The 21816-nt window shown below is 49.2% G+C and overlaps 1 protein-coding gene across 1 annotated transcript in view; it reads right to left on the reverse strand.

Moving 5' to 3' along the window:
• LOC107106293 (plasma membrane calcium-transporting ATPase 3-like) overlaps positions 1 to 21816 on the reverse strand; it is a 126056-nt gene that overhangs the window by 98908 nt on the left and 5332 nt on the right. Inside the window, 2 exon segments of the mRNA XM_015406421.1 lie at positions 7820 to 7945; positions 21035 to 21292. Of these exon segments, the coding sequence (XP_015261907.1) occupies positions 7820 to 7945; positions 21035 to 21292 (384 nt within the window).

Consider the following 21816-nt stretch of genomic DNA (forward strand, 5'->3'; position numbering starts at 1 on the left):
GAAGAAGAAGAGATTGGATTTATACCTCGCCCTTCACTACCCGGGGAGTCTCAGAGCGGCTTACAAACTCCTTTCCCTTCCCCTCCCCTGTGAGGTAAAAGAAGAAGAAGAGATTGGATTTATACCCTGCCCTTCACTACTCAAAGGAATTTCAGAGCGGCTTACAATCTCCTTTCCCTTTCCCTCCCCACAACAGACACCCTGTGAGGTAGGTGGGGCTGAGAGAGCTCTTTTCAGAGCTGCCCTTGAGAGAACAGCTCTGACAGAACTTGTGACTGATCCAAGGTCACACCAACAGCTGCATGGGGAGGTTCTCCAAAATTAGAGTCCACACTCCTAACTAATGCTCCCTCTAAGCTGTGGAGTCTCGTGAGCAAAAAAATCCACTTTGTGAGCTGCTGGCATTAAAGTCGTGAGCGAGCGATTTGGCTGCTGCATAAATTAGTTTGCTCTGGAGCCGTCCTTCCTGAGCTAAGACAAAAAGGTGTGAGCAGGAGTCTAAAAAACGGCAAGCTAGCTCACACTAACTCAGCTTAGAGGGAACACTGTGTCCTAACCACTATGCCAAACTGGCTCTGAAAGTAAAAGGAATCAATATGCAGTGATTTTTAAGTCAGCTCGGAATGGTCCAAACAGTATGTTTAGCATAATAAAACAGAGCCAGTTAATCAACAATTGTGATTTCCAGTCCATAGATATGGCAGAGTTCATTAGCATTAATTTGGCCTGTGAGCACGCTGTTGACTGTCAAGAACTGGATTGGTGCCCACTGATATGGCACCACAAGGGAATACTTAATGATCTCTGATGGCATGGAGTCAAGTTGTATTGACGGGAGCCATTTTGACAGCGAATAGCACCCTCAGACAGTGAATGAGCAAGCATTCGTTCTTCTGCCTGCTGCTGGTTACTGGCTATGGTGTGAAAGCCATATCCATTAACAGTAAATGAATTAGGGAATGTCCAGTAGAATCATGCCAGGAAGAAGAGCAGAGTGCAGTCCATCTTGTCATCTTTCAGGCTAGAACTCTACATTTGTGAGTTCTCTGTGCAAGGCCCAGGTTTGAACCCATGTGAAAAAACATCCCAGCCAGTAGCCAGGATTTTGTGGCTTGTGGGGCTGAAGTTCTCAATGCAAAAAGAAAAGCCATTTAGCCAATAGAAAGCTGTGACCAGGATAGATCTCTAAATTGCAAGCTGTCAACTACTTGAGATGACAGCTCTCAGCTGCTGCAAGTTAATCACTTCTGCCAGCCTAAGCAACGATTCTGAGAACAAGCCGGCGGTGTGGGGTTGGGGGTGGGGTTGATGACTTCTACAGGCAAGAAAGCTAAAGCTGAGGCAGAAAAACTCTCTTAAAGGAGACCAGTTTTTGGACACAGAGGTAGAAGGGATCCTAGAGGTCACCTACTCCAACCCCCTTGCTCAGTGAGGGAACCAGTCCACTACAGCACCCCGCTCTGCTTGAAGGAGCGCATGCCTTTTAAAAAAAGTTTTTAAATGATTGGAAAAAAGCATTTACAGGAGAAATTCTTGTGGGGCTGTGCCTTTAAGAAAGGGGGCAGAGCCCCCCAAAGCCCCACCGTGACTACGGGACTGAAATAATCAGTCTCATATTTGAAGGACTGTCCTCCTCCATACGTCCTTGTGCACCTACTACACTAGTCAGGCAGCCATCTATTGGCTATCCTACCATTTAGAGTAGACTGTCCGACATCGACCAGAGAGGCAGGGCCTTTTCCATCGTGGCTCTAGGTCTGTGGAAGGGGCTCCCTGAAGAGGTGAGGGGGGGCCCCTCGGAGATTTTCAGGAGGCACTGCAAAACCCGCCTTCTTTGCCACAGGGTTTGAATGGCAGGCATCTTTTAAGTGTGTGGGGGTGGGGAGAGGGGAGAGATCTGTTGTTATTTTATTTTTGGTTTCAGCGGGGGATGTCTTTAACTCTTATTGTAAGCCACCTGGAGCCATGAGGAAAGGCAGGATTAGGGGTCATTTCCTAGAAAAAGAGGTGCAGGAGCTCATATGTATAACTCAGTTGCATATGCCACACCCCCTGACAAAGGGCAGGCATGTTTAAAATGAGTTAAGGCATATGCAAATGAGTTTAAATCCGGCTGGTTGGAGAAGGGCAGGGAAGGGAGGCAGACTTGCCTGGGTCCCCTGCCCGATCTTCTCCAGGTGCCCCTTGGTTGCAGGGCACCTGGAGAAAATCGGGCAGGGAACCCAGGCATTTAAATCCCCCCTCCCCGAGTCTCTCCACGAGCGGGCCAGGAAGGTGGGGGGCGGGGCCTGGTTTCCTTACTGCCGGAGCCCCACTCCGGGGCACTCCGGCAGGAAATGACCCCTGGGCAGAATGTAAATGTTTTCATTAACTAATTAATCAGAACACAAGCTTTTGCGCACTTTGTCCACAGAGAAGTCACACGAACCTATTTTTTTAACCTCTCCCTTCACTTTCCATCCTCTGCTGTCTAGCCCAATGTATATATGGAGATTGTGAGCTCCTCAAGGCAGGAGAACAGACATTTCAAATCATGCTGCTCCCCTGACCTGGATAGCCCAGGCTAGCCTGATCTCGTCAGATCACGGAAGCTAAACAGGGTTGGTCCTGACCGGTATTTGGACGGGAAACCACCAAGGAATACCAGGAGCGTGACACAGAGGCAGGCAATGGCAAACCCTCCTCTGAAACAGCTCTTGCCTCAAAAACAAGTCTAGCTCACTCCCTAGTAGTGCATAATGCTAAAGGAGCTAGAACTTCTGGCTGCCAGACCATCATAGGATCTCCTGGCTATTCTACACATACAGTGCTGTACAATAATAATAATTATTGGATCATGCTGCTCTGTAAAATGTTGGTTGTTGATATATATATTTATTTACAATTGCTTTCACGGTGTGTCTTTTTCTATTTACATTGTTATCCCACCGTGACTGCGAGAGTTGTACTATAAGGAAGGTTGAGCGCCGAAGAATAGATGCTTTTGAATTATGGTGCTGGAGAAGACTCTTGAGAGTCCCTTGGACTGCAAGGAGATCAAATCAGTCAATCCTAAAAGAAATAAACCCTGACTGTTCCCTGGAAGGCCAGATACTGAAGCTGAAGCTCAAATACTTTGGCCACCCATTGAGAAGGGAGCACTGCCTGGAGAAGAAGACCCTGATGCTGGGAAAGATTGAAGGTAACATAAGAAGGATGAGATGGTTAGATGGTGTTATCGATGCAACAAACATGAAATTAACCAAACTCCGGAGCACAACAGAAGACAGGAGGGCCTGGTGTGATGTGGTCCATGGTTTTGCGAAGAGTCGAACTCGACTGTGCAACTGAACAACAACAACAACCCACTGTGGCCCCTAGTTTATTATGGACAACAATGGCTGCATACGATGTACAATAGGAATACAATATGAATGTGTAGTCTACCTCCGTATCAAGAACATGTTTATTCCACCTTCCCTCCAAGGGGCTTGGGGCATTCCTTAGCCACATTATCCTCTCAACAACTCTATGATCTATGATATGATGCTGATGAAGATCATAACACTAAGGGCTGGGCCCCGTGCGGATTGAAAAATCCACACAACAGGGCCAGACGCAGCTACCACTCAGCGTTCTGCAAACTTGAGGGGGGGGGGGCGGCGGGACTCCAGGCTTGCAGGAAAATTTAAAAGAAAAAACGAATTAGGGGATAACCCCCCTCAATGTTACATCCAGTTGGAACACCACTTGGAACCCAACATCGAGCTGTCAGCAACCACAACTGGGAGGAGATGAGGGGGAAGGGGAGCAGAGCTGTAGGATTCCCAACAACATTGTCCTTTTCTTTCGCCTTCATTATCACAGCCTTTTTCCTACAAGGAATTGGCTTCTTTGCTCCTGTTAGCCATAGACTCTTGTTCATCTCTTCTGGCCACTTCTTTTAGTGGACATTAGCTCAGCTATGGTGCTGAGGCTGATCTGTCCTTTTTGGGGGGGAGTCATGTTTTCTGGCACCCTGCATTTCATTTATTGTACGCGGGCCAATGAACACTATGTTGCAAAGGCACTGTTATTTTAGAAGCGCAAAATGAAAGCCTGCCATTAGGAAGTGCGAGAGAGCAGGAAACATGCAAAGCCCCATAGTGGTTTCTTCACCTCTGGTGTGACCCTGGCCTCACAACTCGCACTGCCAAAATCCAGTGAACACTGGATCTCTCTTGCTCCTCCCGGCAAGCATTTGCAGGCAGTCTTGACATTTTTTTCATCAAGTGGCATATGCATATCTATTTGTATTTATGTTTGTGCAATTGCAAAACTGGATTGAGATTGTAACGTCACTGGCACTGGCCAACGGGCACTTTCCATAAGGAGCTTTTCCTTGTTTAAGATGCACTGCTCCAGAAACCTACAGATTGGATTTTCCAGAATTTGTTCCAGGAAAGGAAAAAATGAACATTTGTTCATGAGGAATTTATATGCTATCAAACTATCTCCATTCCTCTTAAAATGTTAGTTCTGGACCTACCTACACATTCCATTATCCTTCCTCCCCAGGTCTACCATGAAGACTTCCTATCAGAATTATCTTGAGAATTCCATGCTCAAAACTCCAATTCCCAGACACGTGAGTACTGATTCAGATAGAAGGATAATGTTCCCAGGTGCCTCAGGACCTGACTTGGATGCAGAGATAATGTAATCTATAGCGAGGCCCTCTGTCTCTTCAGGCAAAGACCCGTAGAGAGAGACAGATTTTGTTCAGTCTCCTTTGAAATTGTCTTTTAGTGTGTTTAGATGTTTATGGCACTTTATTTGTATCGAGATTGGTTTTAAATTGTATAATATGTTTTAAATGTATCAAATGTATACGATGTTTTATTATTGCAAGATTGCTTGCCGTGTAAGCCGCCCTGAGCCCTACAGGGGAGGGCGGGGTATAAATTTGATAAATAAATAAATAAATAAATATGGATGGATGGATGAAAGAAAATGTAGAAAAGTGAACTGCATCCAGAGAGACTCTCTATTATATTGTCAAGTCAATATCAATTTGTTGATGGTGGACTAGTTATGCTACTAGGTGAAAGTTCATTTCCGATTACCGCATTATGATGCCAAGTTATCATCCATCGACAATCAGTCAGATACAGCATGCGATCAATGCCCACGGATAATGAGAGAATAGGTTCTGGCATAGGCCTAAAGTTCATTGAAATTATTTGAGTTCATTATAGCGCTGAGTCCATAGTCAATGAGTTCGTTATGATGCTGGGTCAAGAGTTTAAGGCAATTAGAAATGGCTTAGTTGTAAAGCCAATAAGCGAGGACATTGGGCCCATGTGAAGTTAATTTGTTATCAGAAATACTATGGCATTTAACATCCCTCGTCGCCAGTGTTAATTACGGATAGGGCTGGGTTGTAGTGGAATCACAGTGAATCACTGCGCTGAGTCAACACACCTTGACGGCAAACCAATTTGGAGTGATTGTGATGAACAACACAACTGCAGCTGTCGATGGTGTCACAAAAAGAGCCAAGTACAGATGTTTCAGGTCAATATTACATACTATTGTTCCGGTTAATTTTAATGCTAAAGATGGCATCCCTTCACTCTGGGAAAGTAACTACTGTGGCTGATTGGAAACATGCATGGTTCAACACAGATTGATTGTTTTTGGTCAGCACTATGACAGTGAGTCATCTCTTGAGAGGGTCAGATTAGCACAGACAGCCTCTCGTCGATAAAGAACGGTACCAGAGCAACCATCACTGACAGTTGACGTTAGTGACAATATTTAGTTCAATGTCCATTGGCCATGATGGATTTAGGTCAATGCCCCTTGACCACTTAGCAGAGATGTCCATCAATCAGGAATCAATTAGTGGTAAATATAGTTGCGGGTCAAGACAATTTCGGGCACAGCAGTCCTGCGTGAACGTAGAATTGAGCCGAATGTCGGGAGGCAACAGAAAAAGGACATTTGGAGGCCTTGCAAAGTCTCTCTCCCCCCCCTTTGAAAACGGCTGTTTCATTTGCTGTGAGTGATTGGAGTTTGGGTAGTTGTGTGTCCGTATGTGTGTGTCACAGTTGACACTCGAAGCAGGATTAGGGTGGCTTATTATTTGAAATCACATTGTACCGAGGACCCAACCGTGAGCAATCAAACACCGAAGGCTTTGTGAGTCATACCCTGATCCCTTTTCCAAAAGTGATGAGCTATGATTCTGCACGTTGAGTCAGATCTCGGCAATGCTGAGTCAAGAGAGTCGGTGGAAATCAATTATGCCGGGGTGCCCTTTTGATGTTCTCCCAGCCTGCATGCGAGAACCGCTTCGGTGCAGCTGACAGAATGTTCAAATGACCGAACCATGAGGGTTCGGTCACAAGGGTCTTTCCCAGATAATGGCACCCCTGATGTAGGAGCAGTGCTGATTCTATGGGAAAGATCCATGTCACGGACCCCAAGCCATGCAGTTAGGTTGCTGAAATGTTCTTCCGGCTACATGGAAGCCGTTCACATGGATAAATGCCTCGCAGGCAGGGGAAGTATTGAGAAGACTCTTGTGTGATATAGTTAGGCGGCAGGCCGAGGGCCGCTCGTCTTGCAAAGGATGGTGTCTGGTCAAACAAGGACTGCGGGCTGAGAGGCAAGTGGAAATCAGAGATAAGTGAAGTCAAACCATCAAGAAAGGTCAGGTGGGTTAGAAGAGAAATACGGCAGAAGAACTGGAGACACTACAGAAACGAAGAGAAGGCATTTAGGCCCGAGAAGGAATTAGGAACAGGTAACGGCAAGACAAATGAGCCGAATCAGAAAGTGACACACCTGTGGACGGCATGTGATATAGACAGAGACGTCACATGAACGGGGAAAGGAAGACCCAAGATCTGGTTAAAATGGGTTGGGGTGAGGCGATGGGATAATTATCTCTACTTATTCCCAGGAGATTCAGAGGAGAAGTGTCTCTGGGGGATAGGTTCCAGCTCATCTCCTAGAAGGTTCAAGGCTTCCCCTTGCCCCACACTGCTGGTTCTGATACACTGTGAGACTCCCCCAAGCCCAAACAACTATTCACATCCCCCAAAAATGATTTGGTAACACAGAGTCCAAATATACCCATCTCATCGAGTTGTTAAAGTATGAGGCTAAATTTTAAGAAATGAATTAGGGTTCAGGTGAGGCTGGGCAATATTTAATTTACAGATTGAATAGTCAGCACATAGCCCTGCTAGAGTGTCTGAAAATGAAATGCCGCAGCTGAACATGGTGGTAGTAGAATGTATTTAATGTCTTTGGGGACAATAAACCAGAAGATCCTGCTGGGTCAGACCAGGGGTAGTCCAGCATCCTGTCTCACACAGTGGCCAACCAGTTCCTCTGGAGGGCCAGCAACCAGGGCATAGAGGCTGAGGCCTTCTCCTGATGTTGCTGCCTGGCTCTGGGATTCAGAGGCTTAGTGCCTCTGAAAGTGGAGGTTCCTCTAAGGTCACCACAGTTAGTAGCCACTGATAGACTTATCCTCCACGAATCTATCCAGTCCCTCTTTAAAGTTGTTTATTCCTGTGGCCGTCACTACATGTTCTGGCAGCGAATCCCACTTTTGAATCACTCTCTGTGGAAATCAGTCTCCGTTGTGAAGCACCATCACCATGACTGCGTGTTGACTCGGAAACACCACAGGCAGAAGCTGGCTGGTTGTGAAAACATCGTTATGGGGGGAGGCGGGCCTGAGGCTGACCATGGCACCCTTGCGAGCATGAAGACTGAAAAGCGTTACGAGGGATACCAGTGTGCACTAAGGAGCTGCTTACCTAGGCCCGGAGAAAACCCTTACCTTTCTTATCTTTCTTCTCTTCCTCTTCCCCACCGGCACCCAGCAAAGTGAAGATAATCCCGGTCTGTGAGTTGACCCCAACAGCTGTGACGACCATCCGCCCAGAGCCTTCCATGACGTGAGTACCTGAGAAACAAAGAGAGACCTGACATTAGAAACCACAACACTCGCAAACCAGTGGGGGGGCATTTTAAGCTTCCAGGACATTCAGTTGCTGACCTAAGAGTAGCAGTTATCTTGCCGAGGAATTTCAAAGGGAGATTAGCAAGAGAGACTGCTGAATTGCAACTGATAATGAAGCTCCAGACAAGGCACCCTCCTGGAATGAATCGAGACCTAGGTTTGGTGTAGTGGTTAAGAGTGGCGGACTCTAATCTGGAGAACTGAGTTTGATTCCCCACTCCTCTACATACAGCCAGCTGGGTGTCCTTGGGTCAGTCACAGTTCTCTCAGCTGTTCTCTCAAGAGCAGTTCTCTCAGAGCTCTGTCAGCCCACCTACCTCACAGGGTGTTTGTTGTGGGGAGAGGAAGGGAAGGTGATTGTAAGCTGCTCTGAGACTCTGAGTGAAGGGATATAAATCCAACACTTCTTCTTCTTCTCTCCTCTTCCTCCTTCACATCTTTCTCCTTCTCCTTTTTCTCCCTCAATGCTGGTTTCTCCACACCTACTACCCCTCTGCATATCACACCTAATCCAATCACATTTGCTATTGTTATTCACCTGCTATTGTCATTTGCCTGCTAATGTCATTTGGCCTCTGAAATCACTCCACTTTCCAATATGTAGGACTGACAGGCTCACATTTTAGTAGGGTTGCCAAATGTTTTTCGGCTGGGAGCGGGGGGCTCCCGGCTGGCGTCTGGGGTGTGTGCGCCGTGTGCACATCACCCGGAAGTGACGTTGCACGCTGGGGCAAGATCTGGTAAGATATCAGGCAGAATGGTCACTCCCGCTAGCTGGAAACCAAATCAAAACCAGAAGGGGTTAGATCCCCTGTGTTTGTCGCAAGATCCTGTAAGACGGTGGTTCTCAAATTATCAGAGGTTCCTCAGTCAGAGGATAACGGTGGGTGGATATGCTTTTCTGAAAAACAACTAATGCTCCACTAGGTTTTCTCCTGCCATGCATGGTCACAGAGAAGTGTTGGGTGTCTTTAACATTTCATCATAAGGGCCGCAACAGATGAGACATAGATCACACATCTAGTTCCAGCGACAAAATTCAAATTGCTGGCTTGTGCAGCCTCAGTTGGCCTCGGGGCCATGCAGGGAAGAGAACGATTTTAACCCTTCACCCTCCCCTCGGTTTCGGCAATCCGAACCAGGATTCCTGCTTCGTCATTATCACTGGATAATAACATGGTTCTTCCCTCTTTTAAAAATGCTAACAAACACCTTAGTGCCAAACAGCAATGCTGAGTGAACACCCTCTCCCTTTCCTGCATAGTCCCAGGGCAGACTGAAGCCGCTTGAGCCTGCTTGAGGCAGAACAAAACGTGTGGTCTTCATCGCATCTCGTTGAGCCCTTAGCTCTGCCGGAGAAACAACGAGGCTCAAAGGGACTGATCACTGCTTCTTGGGAATTGTCGGTGGACTCGAGAACAAGCTCCCGAATCTTCTGCAGAGCACAAGGGTTCTACAGCAATGCCAGTGTAGCAAAGGTTCCCTGAACCTTGATGTTTTGGAAAGCTTACGGAACCAGCCGTGATGTGCTGGGTCTGGCCGGTCGCCACGGATACCCTTCACTGAAAGCTGGATACGCAGTCCAAAAGCAAGCCAAGAAACAGAGCCGAAGGTCAGACAGCCGGGAAATCAATCAGAGTTTTCAAGAGGGAGCGGAGGCTGACAGCCGGGACTAGGTCCGAGAATACACCGTTGCTTCTGCGCCAAGGCAGGTGAGTGTAGTTGCTTATAACTGGACCCTCCCTTCCCTGGGAGGCGACCTGCAAAGACTCACAGCCCCTCACGTTGCCTTTGCAACAGCTCAAGTCTGGCACTCCTCCTTCTCTCTTGCATATCCAGCTGCTGGCGTGCCCTGCGTCTGGGACACTCAGGTGAGCTGGGTGGGGATCCAACAGTGTTCGAGGGGTCTCCAACAGTGTTCCCTCTAAGCTGAGTGAGTGTGAGCTAGCTCACAGTTGTTTAGCCTCCAGCTCACACATTTTTGTCTTCGCTCAGGGAGGATGGCTCCAGTGCAAACTAATTTACGCAGCAGCCAAATCACTCACTCACAACGTTAATGCCAGTAGCTCACAAAGTAGAGTTTTTGCTCACAGGACTCCACAGCTTAGAGGGCACATTGGTTGCCACCCAATGTCCCTGATGTGCCTGTGGGTGATTCTGCATCTGGCATTCGCTCCCCTGAAGAAAAGGTGCCGCTCAAAACCACATTCAGATACCCCGGGGCAACGCCGTACTGACTGCGAAGTCACCCCTGAATGGCCAATGTAGAAGGTACCCTAAAACCCGATGATCAAGGAACCTGAAAGCGGCATGCAATGCAGAGGGGGATTTCTGTTGCAAGGTGGGTTTGGTAAAACAATGGAGGGAAAAGTCAATACAGAATCACCCTATGTTACGAGGGAATGTCGTGTTTATTTCCGGCTTCTTGGAGGTAAGAGGGGGTAATTTATTTATTTTGTTTTTATTTGCTTTCCATTTATATCTCGCCTTACCAGCATGAACTGGCTCAAGGCGGCTTACACAGTTAAAACACAATAAAACCAATAAATACACTAAAATTACAATAAGAACAATTACATAAAATGCTGCTATAAACCGATGGTGGGGATTTCTGTACGTGGTCCGATGGGGGAAAGGCCATATCCGGCGTTGTTTCATAGGATTATGAGATGTTCAATGTACAAATAGGGTTGCCAACCCCCCCTGTTTGCCAGGGGTCTCCCGTTTTTTTGGGGGGTTCTGCCCGCCCACCGGCCAGATGGCCAGGGGGGAAACCCCGCCCCAAACACCCACAGCCACCCCTCTCTCTCCCTTTAAGTGTGTGGAACCCGTGTTTCCTCCCATTTTCCCTCCCAAGCCTGTGTTTCCTCCCAAGCCCGATCTCCGCTTGAGATCAGGCTCGCAGGGAAATTCCAGCTTCGTGCATTTAAAAGGGAAACACGGCTGCTCTTAAAGGGGAAACGCCGGCTCCTGCTCTTAAAGGGGAAACGCCGGCTCCTTTAAATGCAGGAAACTGCCGTTTCTGGAGATCCGGTGTGCGGGCAGGTGTGGGGGGGGCGGCGGACGTCCCCAACGTGACGTCATCACGTCGGGGATGCCCCGCCCCCTCCAGGAACGCCACCAAAGTCCCCCGCTGGGGTTGGAAGATGGACTTGACAACCCTATGTACAAAGGCTGTCAGTGGCGTCTCCTAATCGAAGGCCTGGTGGAAGAGCTCCGTTTTACAGGCCCTGCGGAACTGTAAAAGGTCTCGCAGGGCCCTGATGTCCTCCGGGAGCTCATTCCACCAGTGTGGAGCCACCACTGAGAAGGCCCTGGCCCTCATAATGGCCAATCTGGCTTCTTTCGGTCCAGGGAGCGTGAGACGATTTTATGTCCCTGACCTCAGTGCTCTCTGGGGCACATATGGGGAAAGGCAGTCGCTCAGGTAGGCAGGCCCCCGACCATATAGGGCTTTAAAGGTCAAAACCAGCACCTTGAAACGAATCCGGTATGCTATAGGCAACCAGTGAAATGCCTTCAGCACAGGCTGGATGTGATCTCTTATGGAGAGACCCATCAACAGCCTGGCTGCCGCATTTTGCACCAACTGCGGCTTCCGGAGAGAGCGTTGCAGTAGTCTAGCCTCAAGGTGACCATAGCATGGATCACTGTTGCCAGGTCATTGCGTTCGAGGAAGGGAACCAACTGCCTGATCAGCCTCAGATGATAAAAGGCTGACTTGGCAGTGGCTGCTACCTGGGCCTCCATTTGGGGGGGGAGTGCCCCAAAGTGGGAGACCCCGACCTGGATGAGGGGGTCTGGCAGCCCTATTCATATTTTTCTGGTTTTATAGATTTTCCCCTAAGTAAGATTTTATTAGGATGTAATGAAGGCCTATTAAATAGCAGGCCTTTCCCTTGTAGGTTAGAGCATCTTTCTAGCTGATGCTAGCAGACAAGAAATTAACATTCTTTTGGTATAGAAGATAGGCGTAGAGCAATGTTCCCTCTAAGCTGAGTTAGTGTGAGCTAGCTCACAGTTTTTTAGCCTCTGGCTCACACAGTTTCGTCTCAGCTCAGGAAGGAGGGCTCCAGAGCAGACTAATGTATGCAGTAGCCAAATTGTTGGGTTAAGTAAACATTTTAAGATATTATGTAGGCACACTTTTCTTCATATCTGACCCATGAGTGGACTCTTACTCAAATGGTACACTGTCCTTTGTAACCAATTCAGCTTTTTGAATGTTATCTTCGTGGCGATGTCATTTCCAGTATAAAATCTCATGTACTTCCTGACTGTGTTCAGAAAGCAGTCAGTTTTTGATAGGCTAAGTTTGGCCTAACTGTTTTCAGGTGTCTTGATTTCAATTAAAACACAGACGGGGTGTTTCAGCCAGCATAAACTGTACCGGTTGGAACCGGTGCAGTTTATGCTGGCTGAAATGCGATCACACTTACCTCCTGTCTGCGGAGCCCATCGCTATATGCCCGTTCACACACAGCGGGCGTCGGCGGTTTGGTTTTTTTAAAAACTCAGTTTGTGCATGCGCATAGGCAGCCATCCACAGAATGGCGATCTTCGCGCATGCGCAAAACATCCCGTCCCGAAAAGCATGCCCTGAAGAGAGGACTTACCTTTAAAGTTTAAAGAGCAAACTGGCCTCCCTGAGGTCCCGGAACATCTGAACTGCCCCTGTAAGAAGAGCTCTGACAGTTCCGCAGGGCCTGCAAGATGGAGCTCTTCCACCAGGCCTTCGATTAGGAGTCGCCACTAGCACCAACACATCTGAACTGCCCCTGTAAGAAGAGCTCTGACAGTTCCGCAGGGCCTGCAAGATGGAGCTCTTCCACCAGGCCTTCGATTAGGAGTCGCCACTAGCACCAACACATCTGAACTGCCCCTGTAAGAAGAGCTCTGACAGTTCCGCAGGGCCTGCAAGATGGAGCTCTTCCACCAGGCCTTCGATTAGGAGTCGCCACTAGCACCAACACATCTGAACTGCCCCTGTAAGAAGAGCTCTGACAGTTCCGCAGGGCCTGCAAGATGGAGCTCTTCCACCAGGCCTTCGATTAGGAGTCGCCACTAGCACCAACACATCTGAACTGCCCCTGTAAGAAGAGCTCTGACAGTTCCGCAGGGCCTGCAAGATGGAGCTCTTCCACCAGGCCTTCGATTAGGAGTCGCCACTAGCACCAACACATCTGAACTGCCCCTGTAAGAAGAGCTCTGACAGTTCCGCAGGGCCTGCAAGATGGAGCTCTTCCACCAGGCCTTCGATTAGGAGTCGCCACTAGCACCAACACATCTGAACTGCCCCTGTAAGAAGAGCTCTGACAGTTCCGCAGGGCCTGCAAGATGGAGCTCTTCCACCAGGCCTTCGATTAGGAGTCGCCACTAGCACCAACACATCTGAACTGCCCCTGTAAGAAGAGCTCTGACAGTTCCGCAGGGCCTGCAAGATGGAGCTCTTCCACCAGGCCTTCGATTAGGAGTCGCCACTAGCACCAACACATCTGAACTGCCCCTGTAAGAAGAGCTCTGACAGTTCCGCAGGGCCTGCAAGATGGAGCTCTTCCACCAGGCCTTCGATTAGGAGTCGCCACTAGCACCAACACATCTGAACTGCCCCTGTAAGAAGAGCTCTGACAGTTCCGCAGGGCCTGCAAGATGGAGCTCTTCCACCAGGCCTTCGATTAGGAGTCGCCACTAGCACCAACACATCTGAACTGCCCCTGTAAGAAGAGCTCTGACAGTTCCGCAGGGCCTGCAAGATGGAGCTCTTCCACCAGGCCTTCGATTAGGAGTCGCCACTAGCACCAACACATCTGAACTGCCCCTGTAAGAAGAGCTCTGACAGTTCCGCAGGGCCTGCAAGATGGAGCTCTTCCACCAGGCCTTCGATTAGGAGTCGCCACTAGCACCAACACATCTGAACTGCCCCTGTAAGAAGAGCTCTGACAGTTCCGCAGGGCCTGCAAGATGGAGCTCTTCCACCAGGCCTTCGATTAGGAGTCGCCACTAGCACCAACACATCTGAACTGCCCCTGTAAGAAGAGCTCTGACAGTTCCGCAGGGCCTGCAAGATGGAGCTCTTCCACCAGGCCTTCGATTAGGAGTCGCCACTAGCACCAACACATCTGAACTGCCCCTGTAAGAAGAGCTCTGACAGTTCCGCAGGGCCTGCAAGATGGAGCTCTTCCACCAGGCCTTCGATTAGGAGTCGCCACTAGCACCAACACATCTGAACTGCCCCTGTAAGAAGAGCTCTGACAGTTCCGCAGGGCCTGCAAGATGGAGCTCTTCCACCAGGCCTTCGATTAGGAGTCGCCACTAGCACCAACACATCTGAACTGCCCCTGTAAGAAGAGCTCTGACAGTTCCGCAGGGCCTGCAAGATGGAGCTCTTCCACCAGGCCTTCGATTAGGAGTCGCCACTAGCACCAACACATCTGAACTGCCCCTGTAAGAAGAGCTCTGACAGTTCCGCAGGGCCTGCAAGATGGAGCTCTTCCACCAGGCCTTCGATTAGGAGTCGCCACTAGAACCAACACATCTGAACTGCCCCTGTAAGAAGAGCTCCATGAGCTCTTGGAGGATTGGCTACATTAGGGGTGTGTCGCCTAATATGCAAAGGAGTCCCTGCTACAAAAAGAGTCCTACTTTCAATCACGCAGTGAGTATCTTTGAGCTGTGATGGCAGCGGCCGTTGCCAAAGCAACGTTTTTGAAGATCTGCTCCGCCAATCAAATCGCCAATGACCAATCAGAGGCCTTGCTGGGCCAAAGCCCTATCTGGCACCACCCACTTTTAAAGAACAATTGGTGTACACCAAGAAAAGCATCAGCAGGTGCCGTGGTGCCCAAAGTGACCCCACTGGGCACCTCTATGCTAGATGCTGCCTTCTACCCTCCCCTTATTACCGTCTGCTACAGTTCCTACAACTGGCCATTTGCTTTCCCCCTCCATACACTAAGTTTGAGAGCAGTCGGGTTAGAACGGATAAAAAGAAGTACTTCTTCACCCAAAGAGTGATTGATACATGGAATTCACTGCCACAGGAGGAGGTGGCGGCGGCTACAAGCATGGACGGCTTCAAGGGGGGATTGGATAAACATCTGGAGCAGAGGTCCATCAGTGGCTATGAGCCACAAGGTATAGGTAGGAACTCTCGTCTGGGGCAAGGGATGCTCTGTATTCTTGGTTTGGTGTAGTGGTTAAGAGCCAGTTTGGTGTAGTGGTTAAGTGTGCGGACTCTAATCTGGGAGAACCGGGTTTGATTCCCCACTCCTCCACTTGCACCTGCTGATGTGACCTTGGGTCAGTCACAAGCTCTGGCACAGTTTGTGTCAAGAGTTCTCTCAGCCCCACCCACCTCACAGGGTGTCTGTTGTGGGGAGGGGAAGGGAAAGGAGTTTGTAAGCCGCTCTGAGACTCCAAGTGAAGGGCGGGGTATAAATCCAATCTCTTCTCTTCTCTTCTTCTTCTTTGGTGCTTGGGGGGCCAACAGTGGTAGGGCTTCTAGTGTCCTGGCCCTACTGCTGGACCTCCTGAGGGCACCAGGTATTTTTGGCCACTGTGTGACAGAGAGTTGGACTAGATGGGCCATTGGCCTGATCCAACATTGGCTTCTCTTATGTTCTTATGTTCTTATCTTGGCTTAGTAGAACAGTGCCATTAGTAGGTGCTCCATTGTTTCTTAAAGGTAAAGGTTCCCTTGCTCGAAAGCCAGTCGAGACCGACTCTAGGGTTGCGGTGCTCATCTCAATTTCAAAGCCGAAGAGCCAGCGCTGTCCGAAGACATTTCCGTGGTCATGTGGCCGGCATGACTAAACACCAAGACGCACGGAACGCTGTTACCTACCCACCGAAGTGGTACCTATTTATCTACATGCAATTTCTTGCTTTCGAACTGCTAGGTTGGCAGGAGCTGGAATTAGAGACGGGAGCTCACTCCGTCATGCGGCACACTCGGGTCTCGAACTGCTGAACTACCGACCTTCGACAGCCTGCAGTTCAGCGTCTTAACCACTTGAGCCACTGCAGCTCCCTCCATTGTTTCTTAAGACTAGCCAAAGCCCTACCATGAGTTACGACGCTACCTCCTTTCCCACGTTCCACTTGCAATTTCATATCACCCAACCCTTCTATTGATTGCTTTATTCCATCTCTAGCCCACTCTCCCTGCCCTGCAGGCTCAGAGCAAGGTACAAGTATAAACACAGACGATCAATGAACATGGATACAGCAAAAACACACACATAATAAGTCATTAAATCCTACGACATCAAGGTACTGAATTAACTACCGATAGATGGCGGTCTGTGACATGATTAGCGGATCCCAAACCAACCTATGTGGGCCCTGGTGGGAATAACACATGCAAGGGAGTTGACCACAGTAGAATCATAGAATCATAGAGTTGGAAGGGACCTCCAGAGTCATCTAGTTCAACTGCCTGCACAAAGGAGGAAATTCACAAATATCTCATGCCCAGGGGTCATTTCGTAGAAAAAGAGGTGCAGGAGCTCCTTAGCATAACTTATTAGCATGACTTATTTGCATATGCCACACACCCTGGCATCACCGGAAGTGTGTCAGAAGGCAACACCCACCACTCAGGCTCCAATGGACTGTTTTGGATTGCCAGCTATTGGGGGGGGGGAACGTGCAGATCTGTCCTCGCAGAGGAGGGAGAGCTTGTACCTGGATAAAACTTGGTCTTAAAGGTGCCACTGGACTGTTTTGGATCGCTAGCTATCGAGGGGAGGGACGTGCAGATCTGTCCTCGCAGAGGAGGGCGAGCTTGTACCTGAATAAAACATGGTGCCACTGGACTGTTTTGGACTGGGGGGGGCTCTGCAACTTATCTGGTTGCTTCTTGCTCTGACTTAGGGCTGCTGGGAGCAGGGGGTGGGGCTTGTTGCATGTGCCGCCCCCTGGGCTCTTTACTGCCGGAGCTCTGCTCCAGTGTGCTCCTGCAGGAAATAACCCCTATTCATGCCCCGCAACCCCCCAGTGACCACTGTTCCATGCCCAGGAAGATGACAAAAACCTCCTGGAACCACGGCCAAACCGGCCTGGAGAAAAATTGCTTCCTGACCCCAAAGTGGCGATCAGCATTTCCCTGGACGTGTAAGAAAGGGCCACGAGAACTAAGCACTGAGGCAACCCTCCCTGCCCTCCCTCTGCCCAAGTTCAGAGAATCCGCATTGCTGTCCGATGGCCATCTAGCCTCTGCTCCGAAACCTCCAAAGAAGGAGAGCCCACCACCTCCCCAGGGAAGCCTGTTCCACTGAGGAACCCCTCTAACTGTCAACTCTCAGGAAATTCTTCCTCGTGTTTAGCCGAAAACTCTTCTGATTTAATTTCAACCCGTCGGTTCTGGTCCGACCTTCAGGGGTAACAGAAAACAACTCCGCGCCATCCTCTGTTTGGCAGCCCTTCTAGTACTTGAAGATGGTGATCATATGGAACAATAGACAGAGCGGGGCAAGGGAGGCCAGTGTAAATCGTTTACTGCCACCTCACCCAAAGGCATGGCGGAACATCTCCGCTTTACAGGCCCTGTGGAACTGCGTTAAATCCCGCAGGGCCAAGATCTCAATCAGGGGAGTGTTCCACCATGTGCCAAATCTGCAAGACAAACTCACACAGAGAGTTTCAGAGGGAGAACGGTGTTGGTCTGCAGTACAACAGCGAGACCTGAGTCCTGTAGCATGTTAGAGACCAACAAGATTTTGGGGTTATACGCTTTTGAGAGTCAACACTCTGGTATCTGATGAAGGGAGCGTTGATTCTCGAAAGCTTATGAAAATCTTCTTGGTCTCTGACGTGCTACCGGACTCCAATCTAGCTGTTCACACAAAGCAGTATTCTTGGTGAAAAATTTGTACCCACCCCTGTGTGATACCACAGGCCTCCTCATCCACCATCAGATGCTCTTACGAGTGCATACGCCGTTAAGGCGGATCTCGCCATTGCCACAGATTGAGCCCCCATTTCCTGGATACGACTTCCGCCAGAAGTCACACCTTTTGGGAGGGTGAAGTAGCACTTTAGAGAGCAACGTGATTTTCGGGGTATAAGCTTCTGAGAGTCAAAGTCCCCTTCAGTGCTCCCGTCAACAGAAGAGAAGAAGAAAAGATTGGATTTATACCCCGCCCTTCACTACCCAAAGGAGTTTCAGAGCGGCTTACAAACTCCTTCCCCTCCCCCTCCCCACGACAGACACCCTGTGAGGTAAAAGAAGAAGAGATTGGACTTATACCCCACCGTTCACTACCCAAAGGTATCTCAGAGCGGCTTACAAACTCATTTCCCTTCCCCTCCCCACAACAGACACCCTGTGAGGTAAAACAAGAAGAAGAAGAGATTGGATTTATACCCTGCCCTTCACTACCCAGAGGAGTCTCAGAGCGGCTAACAAACTCCTTTCCCTTCCCCTCCCCACGACCAGTGTTCCCTCTAAGCTGAGTTAGGGTGAGCCAGCTCACAGTTTTTAACCTCTGACTCAGACATTTTTGCCTTAGCTCAGGAAGGAGGGCTCCGGAGCAAACTAATTTATGCAGTAGCCAAATTGGTTGCTCACAACTTTAATGCCAGTAGCTCACAAAGTGGAATTTTTGCTCACAAGACTCCACAGCTTAGAGGGAGCATTGCCCACGACAGACATCCTGTGAGGTAAAAGAAGAAGAAGAAGAGATTGGATTTATACCCTGCCCTTCACTACCCAAAGGAGTCTCAGAGCAGCTTACAATCTCCTTTCCCTTCCCCTCCCTACAACAGACACCCTATGAGGTAGTCGGGGTTGATAAGAGCTCTCTTGAGAACTGTCCTTGAGAGAACAGCTCTGACAGAACTATGGCTTGCCTAAGGTCATCCAGCAGGTGCAAGTGGAGGAGTGAGGAATCAAACCCGGTTCTCTCAGATTAGAGCCCGCACACTTAACCACGACACCAAACAGAAACCTAAGGGAGTGTTGACTCTCAAGAGCGTATACCTCAAGGATCTTTTTACTTCCCAGGCCCCAGTCACACGAGCCAGATATCGCGGACTACTGCGCAGCCGCTGGATCAAACGTCCAGCCGACGTCCCATGGTTCGGGGGGAGGTGCCGATCATACATCAATCCTGCGGCGCGGCAAAGAAGCGGGGTGGCGGGGGTTGTTTTTTTAACCGTAGTGGGGGCATGCGCCGTTGGGTGCTTGTGCGCATCCCTTTGAGATTTGGGGGGAAAAAAACCTTTTCGTAACGGGACATGGGCGGGTGCCGGATGCCACGAGCTACCACCGGAAACGTGGTCAGACGCCCGCCCTTGCCCCATGGTTTCCGAAAACTAGTACCTCGGAGGTACTAGTTTTTTACGGCGCATCTTTGGCAGGAAGCCTCGGGTTAGCCATGGGAGCTCTACGCTTCCCAGATGTTGCGGTTTGATCGCGCCCGGAAAATCCGCCTATCTTCCGTCTCTGTAGCATGGCTAATGTTCCGTGTGACCGCAGCCACAGAAAATCAATGTAAAAAACATGTGGCCAAATTGATCGATGCCAGAGATAACGGTTATACCCATTTTGACGCTCGGAGGACATGTTCTCCACTTGCCTTGGGCTTTCCATCTGAGGCAGTGTTCCCTCTAAGCTGAGTCAGTGTGAGCTAGCTCACAGTTTTTTACCTGCCAGATCACACATTTTTGTTTTTGCTCAGGAAGGAGGGCTTCAGAGCGAGCAAATGTATGCAGTAGCCAAATGGCTCGCTCACAACTTTAAGGCCGGTAGCTCACAAAGTAGAATTCTTGCTCACGAGACTCCACAGCTTACAGGGAGCGTTGGTCTGAGGCTAAACTCCCTTCTTAGGTAGACTCGTTGGATAACCCAAAGTTATGTAGGACCTTTATGCATTCACGATTCAACTGCCCGTTTATCAATGGTATTGCTGGGTCGTCTGTGAAGGACCCCTTTCTCAGATCGAGTCAGTCGATGCTCTTGTACATATCCCCTTGCAGTGTCCTTATGTGCTTCAGTTGAGGCTAAACTGGATTATGCCCTGCCTTGACAAATGGACTACGCTTCCTTTAGCGACATCAGAGCAAAAGTTTCAATTCTCCTTAGAGGATTAAGAACATAAGAACATAAGAGACGCCAATGTTGGATCAGGCCAAAGGCCCATCCAGTCCAACACTCTGTGTCACACAGTGGCCAGAAATACCAGGTGCCATCAGGAGGTCCAGCAGTGGGGCCAGGACACTAGAAGCCCTCCCACTGTTGACCCCCCCCAAGCACCAAGATGACAGAGCATCATTTGCCCCAGAGCCCCTATCTATACCTTGTGGCTAATGGCCACTGATGGACCTCTGCTCCATATGCTTATCTAATTCCCTTTTGAAGCCATCCATGCTTGTAGCCGCCCTTCTTCTGTGTCTGATTCTAAATGTACTTATTTGGTTGCTCGATTTCTAGAGGCTGCAGAGAAGTGTCGAAGGGAGGTGTTTTTAGATACGGTTTTTATTTATGTTTCTCAGTTTTATTGTTCAAGACCTTGGACTAAGAACAGGGGGAAGGAAGTAAGATGGTAAGCTTATACCCTGAAAATTTTGTTGGGGTTTTTCGGATCTGACGAAGAGGTTTGACTCTTGAGAGCTCATACCCCTCGCCCTGCCCCGGATAGCCCGGGCAAGCCCGATCTCATCAGATCTCGGAAGCTCAGCAGGGTCGACTCTGGCAAGTACTCGAATGGGAGACCTCCAAGGAATACCAGCAGTCAGGAGGCGGGGGCAGGCTTTAGTCTCTGAATATCCTCCAGGGCCCAAGTAGGGGTCAGTCACCAGAGGTCGCCATGACTTCCAGGTGCGCACACGCACACCCATGCACATATAAAAATACAAAAAAGAAGAAAAAAGAAAGCTTATACCAGAAAATCTGGTTCGTCTCTAAGGTGCTACTGGACTCGAATCCAGTTCCGCTGCAGACCAACATGGTTGCCTGCTGAAACTATCAGCAGGGCGGCGCTAATAACCCCCCCCCGGCTTTAGTGATCAGCCGTTTCTTTGCCCGCTTACCGTATTTAACTTGGGCGATGTCCCCCACAACCAGTTCGGCCACAGGGATCTGGACCTGTTGCCCGTTGCGGATAACGGTGAACTTCTGCTCCTGCTCGATGCGGCTCTGCAGACCTCGGAATTGCTTCTCTTTGCTCCAGTCGTTGAAAGCCGTGACCAACACCACACAGATCACCGAAAGCAGGATGGCGGCACCCTCAATCCATCCGGCTTCCGACTCCCCCTCGTCTTCTCCGCCAGTTGATACGTTTCCACAGGCTAGAAGAAGAAGAGTTTGCTTCCCACAGTGAATAAATGGATCCATAAGACATGGGATATATTTATGCTGGGGAAATTCTCAATTTATGATTCCATGAACCAAAATGAATGCGAATTTTGCAACACGTTAAAACATATGGTACCCGATCTTAGACAAAATAACTTTACATAAATTTGACTGGGAAAACACTACTGAAGCAAAATATAAGATAATGCTATACAGCTGAGAATAAAATAGGTTGTGTTGTTTACTCCACTGCAAGTAGATAGATAGGTACCACTTCAGTGGGAAGGTAACAGCGTTCCGTGCGCCTTGGTGTTTAGTCATGCCGGCCACATGACCACGGAGACGTCTTCGGACAGCGCTGGCTCTTCGGCTTTGAAACGGAGATGAGCACCGCAACCCTAGAGTCGGACTCGACTGGCTTTCGAGCAAGGGAACCTTTACCTTTACCTTACTGTTATTAAAAGTTAACATCAAAATAGTTTAGTTATACGAAGTGTTAAATAAAAAGCATCTTACT

The sequence above is a fragment of the Gekko japonicus genome, unplaced genomic scaffold (assembly GCF_001447785.1).
Source record: "Gekko japonicus isolate JY-2015 unplaced genomic scaffold, Gekko_japonicus_V1.1 scaffold3166, whole genome shotgun sequence".
Lineage (NCBI taxonomy): Eukaryota > Metazoa > Chordata > Lepidosauria > Squamata > Gekkonidae > Gekko > Gekko japonicus.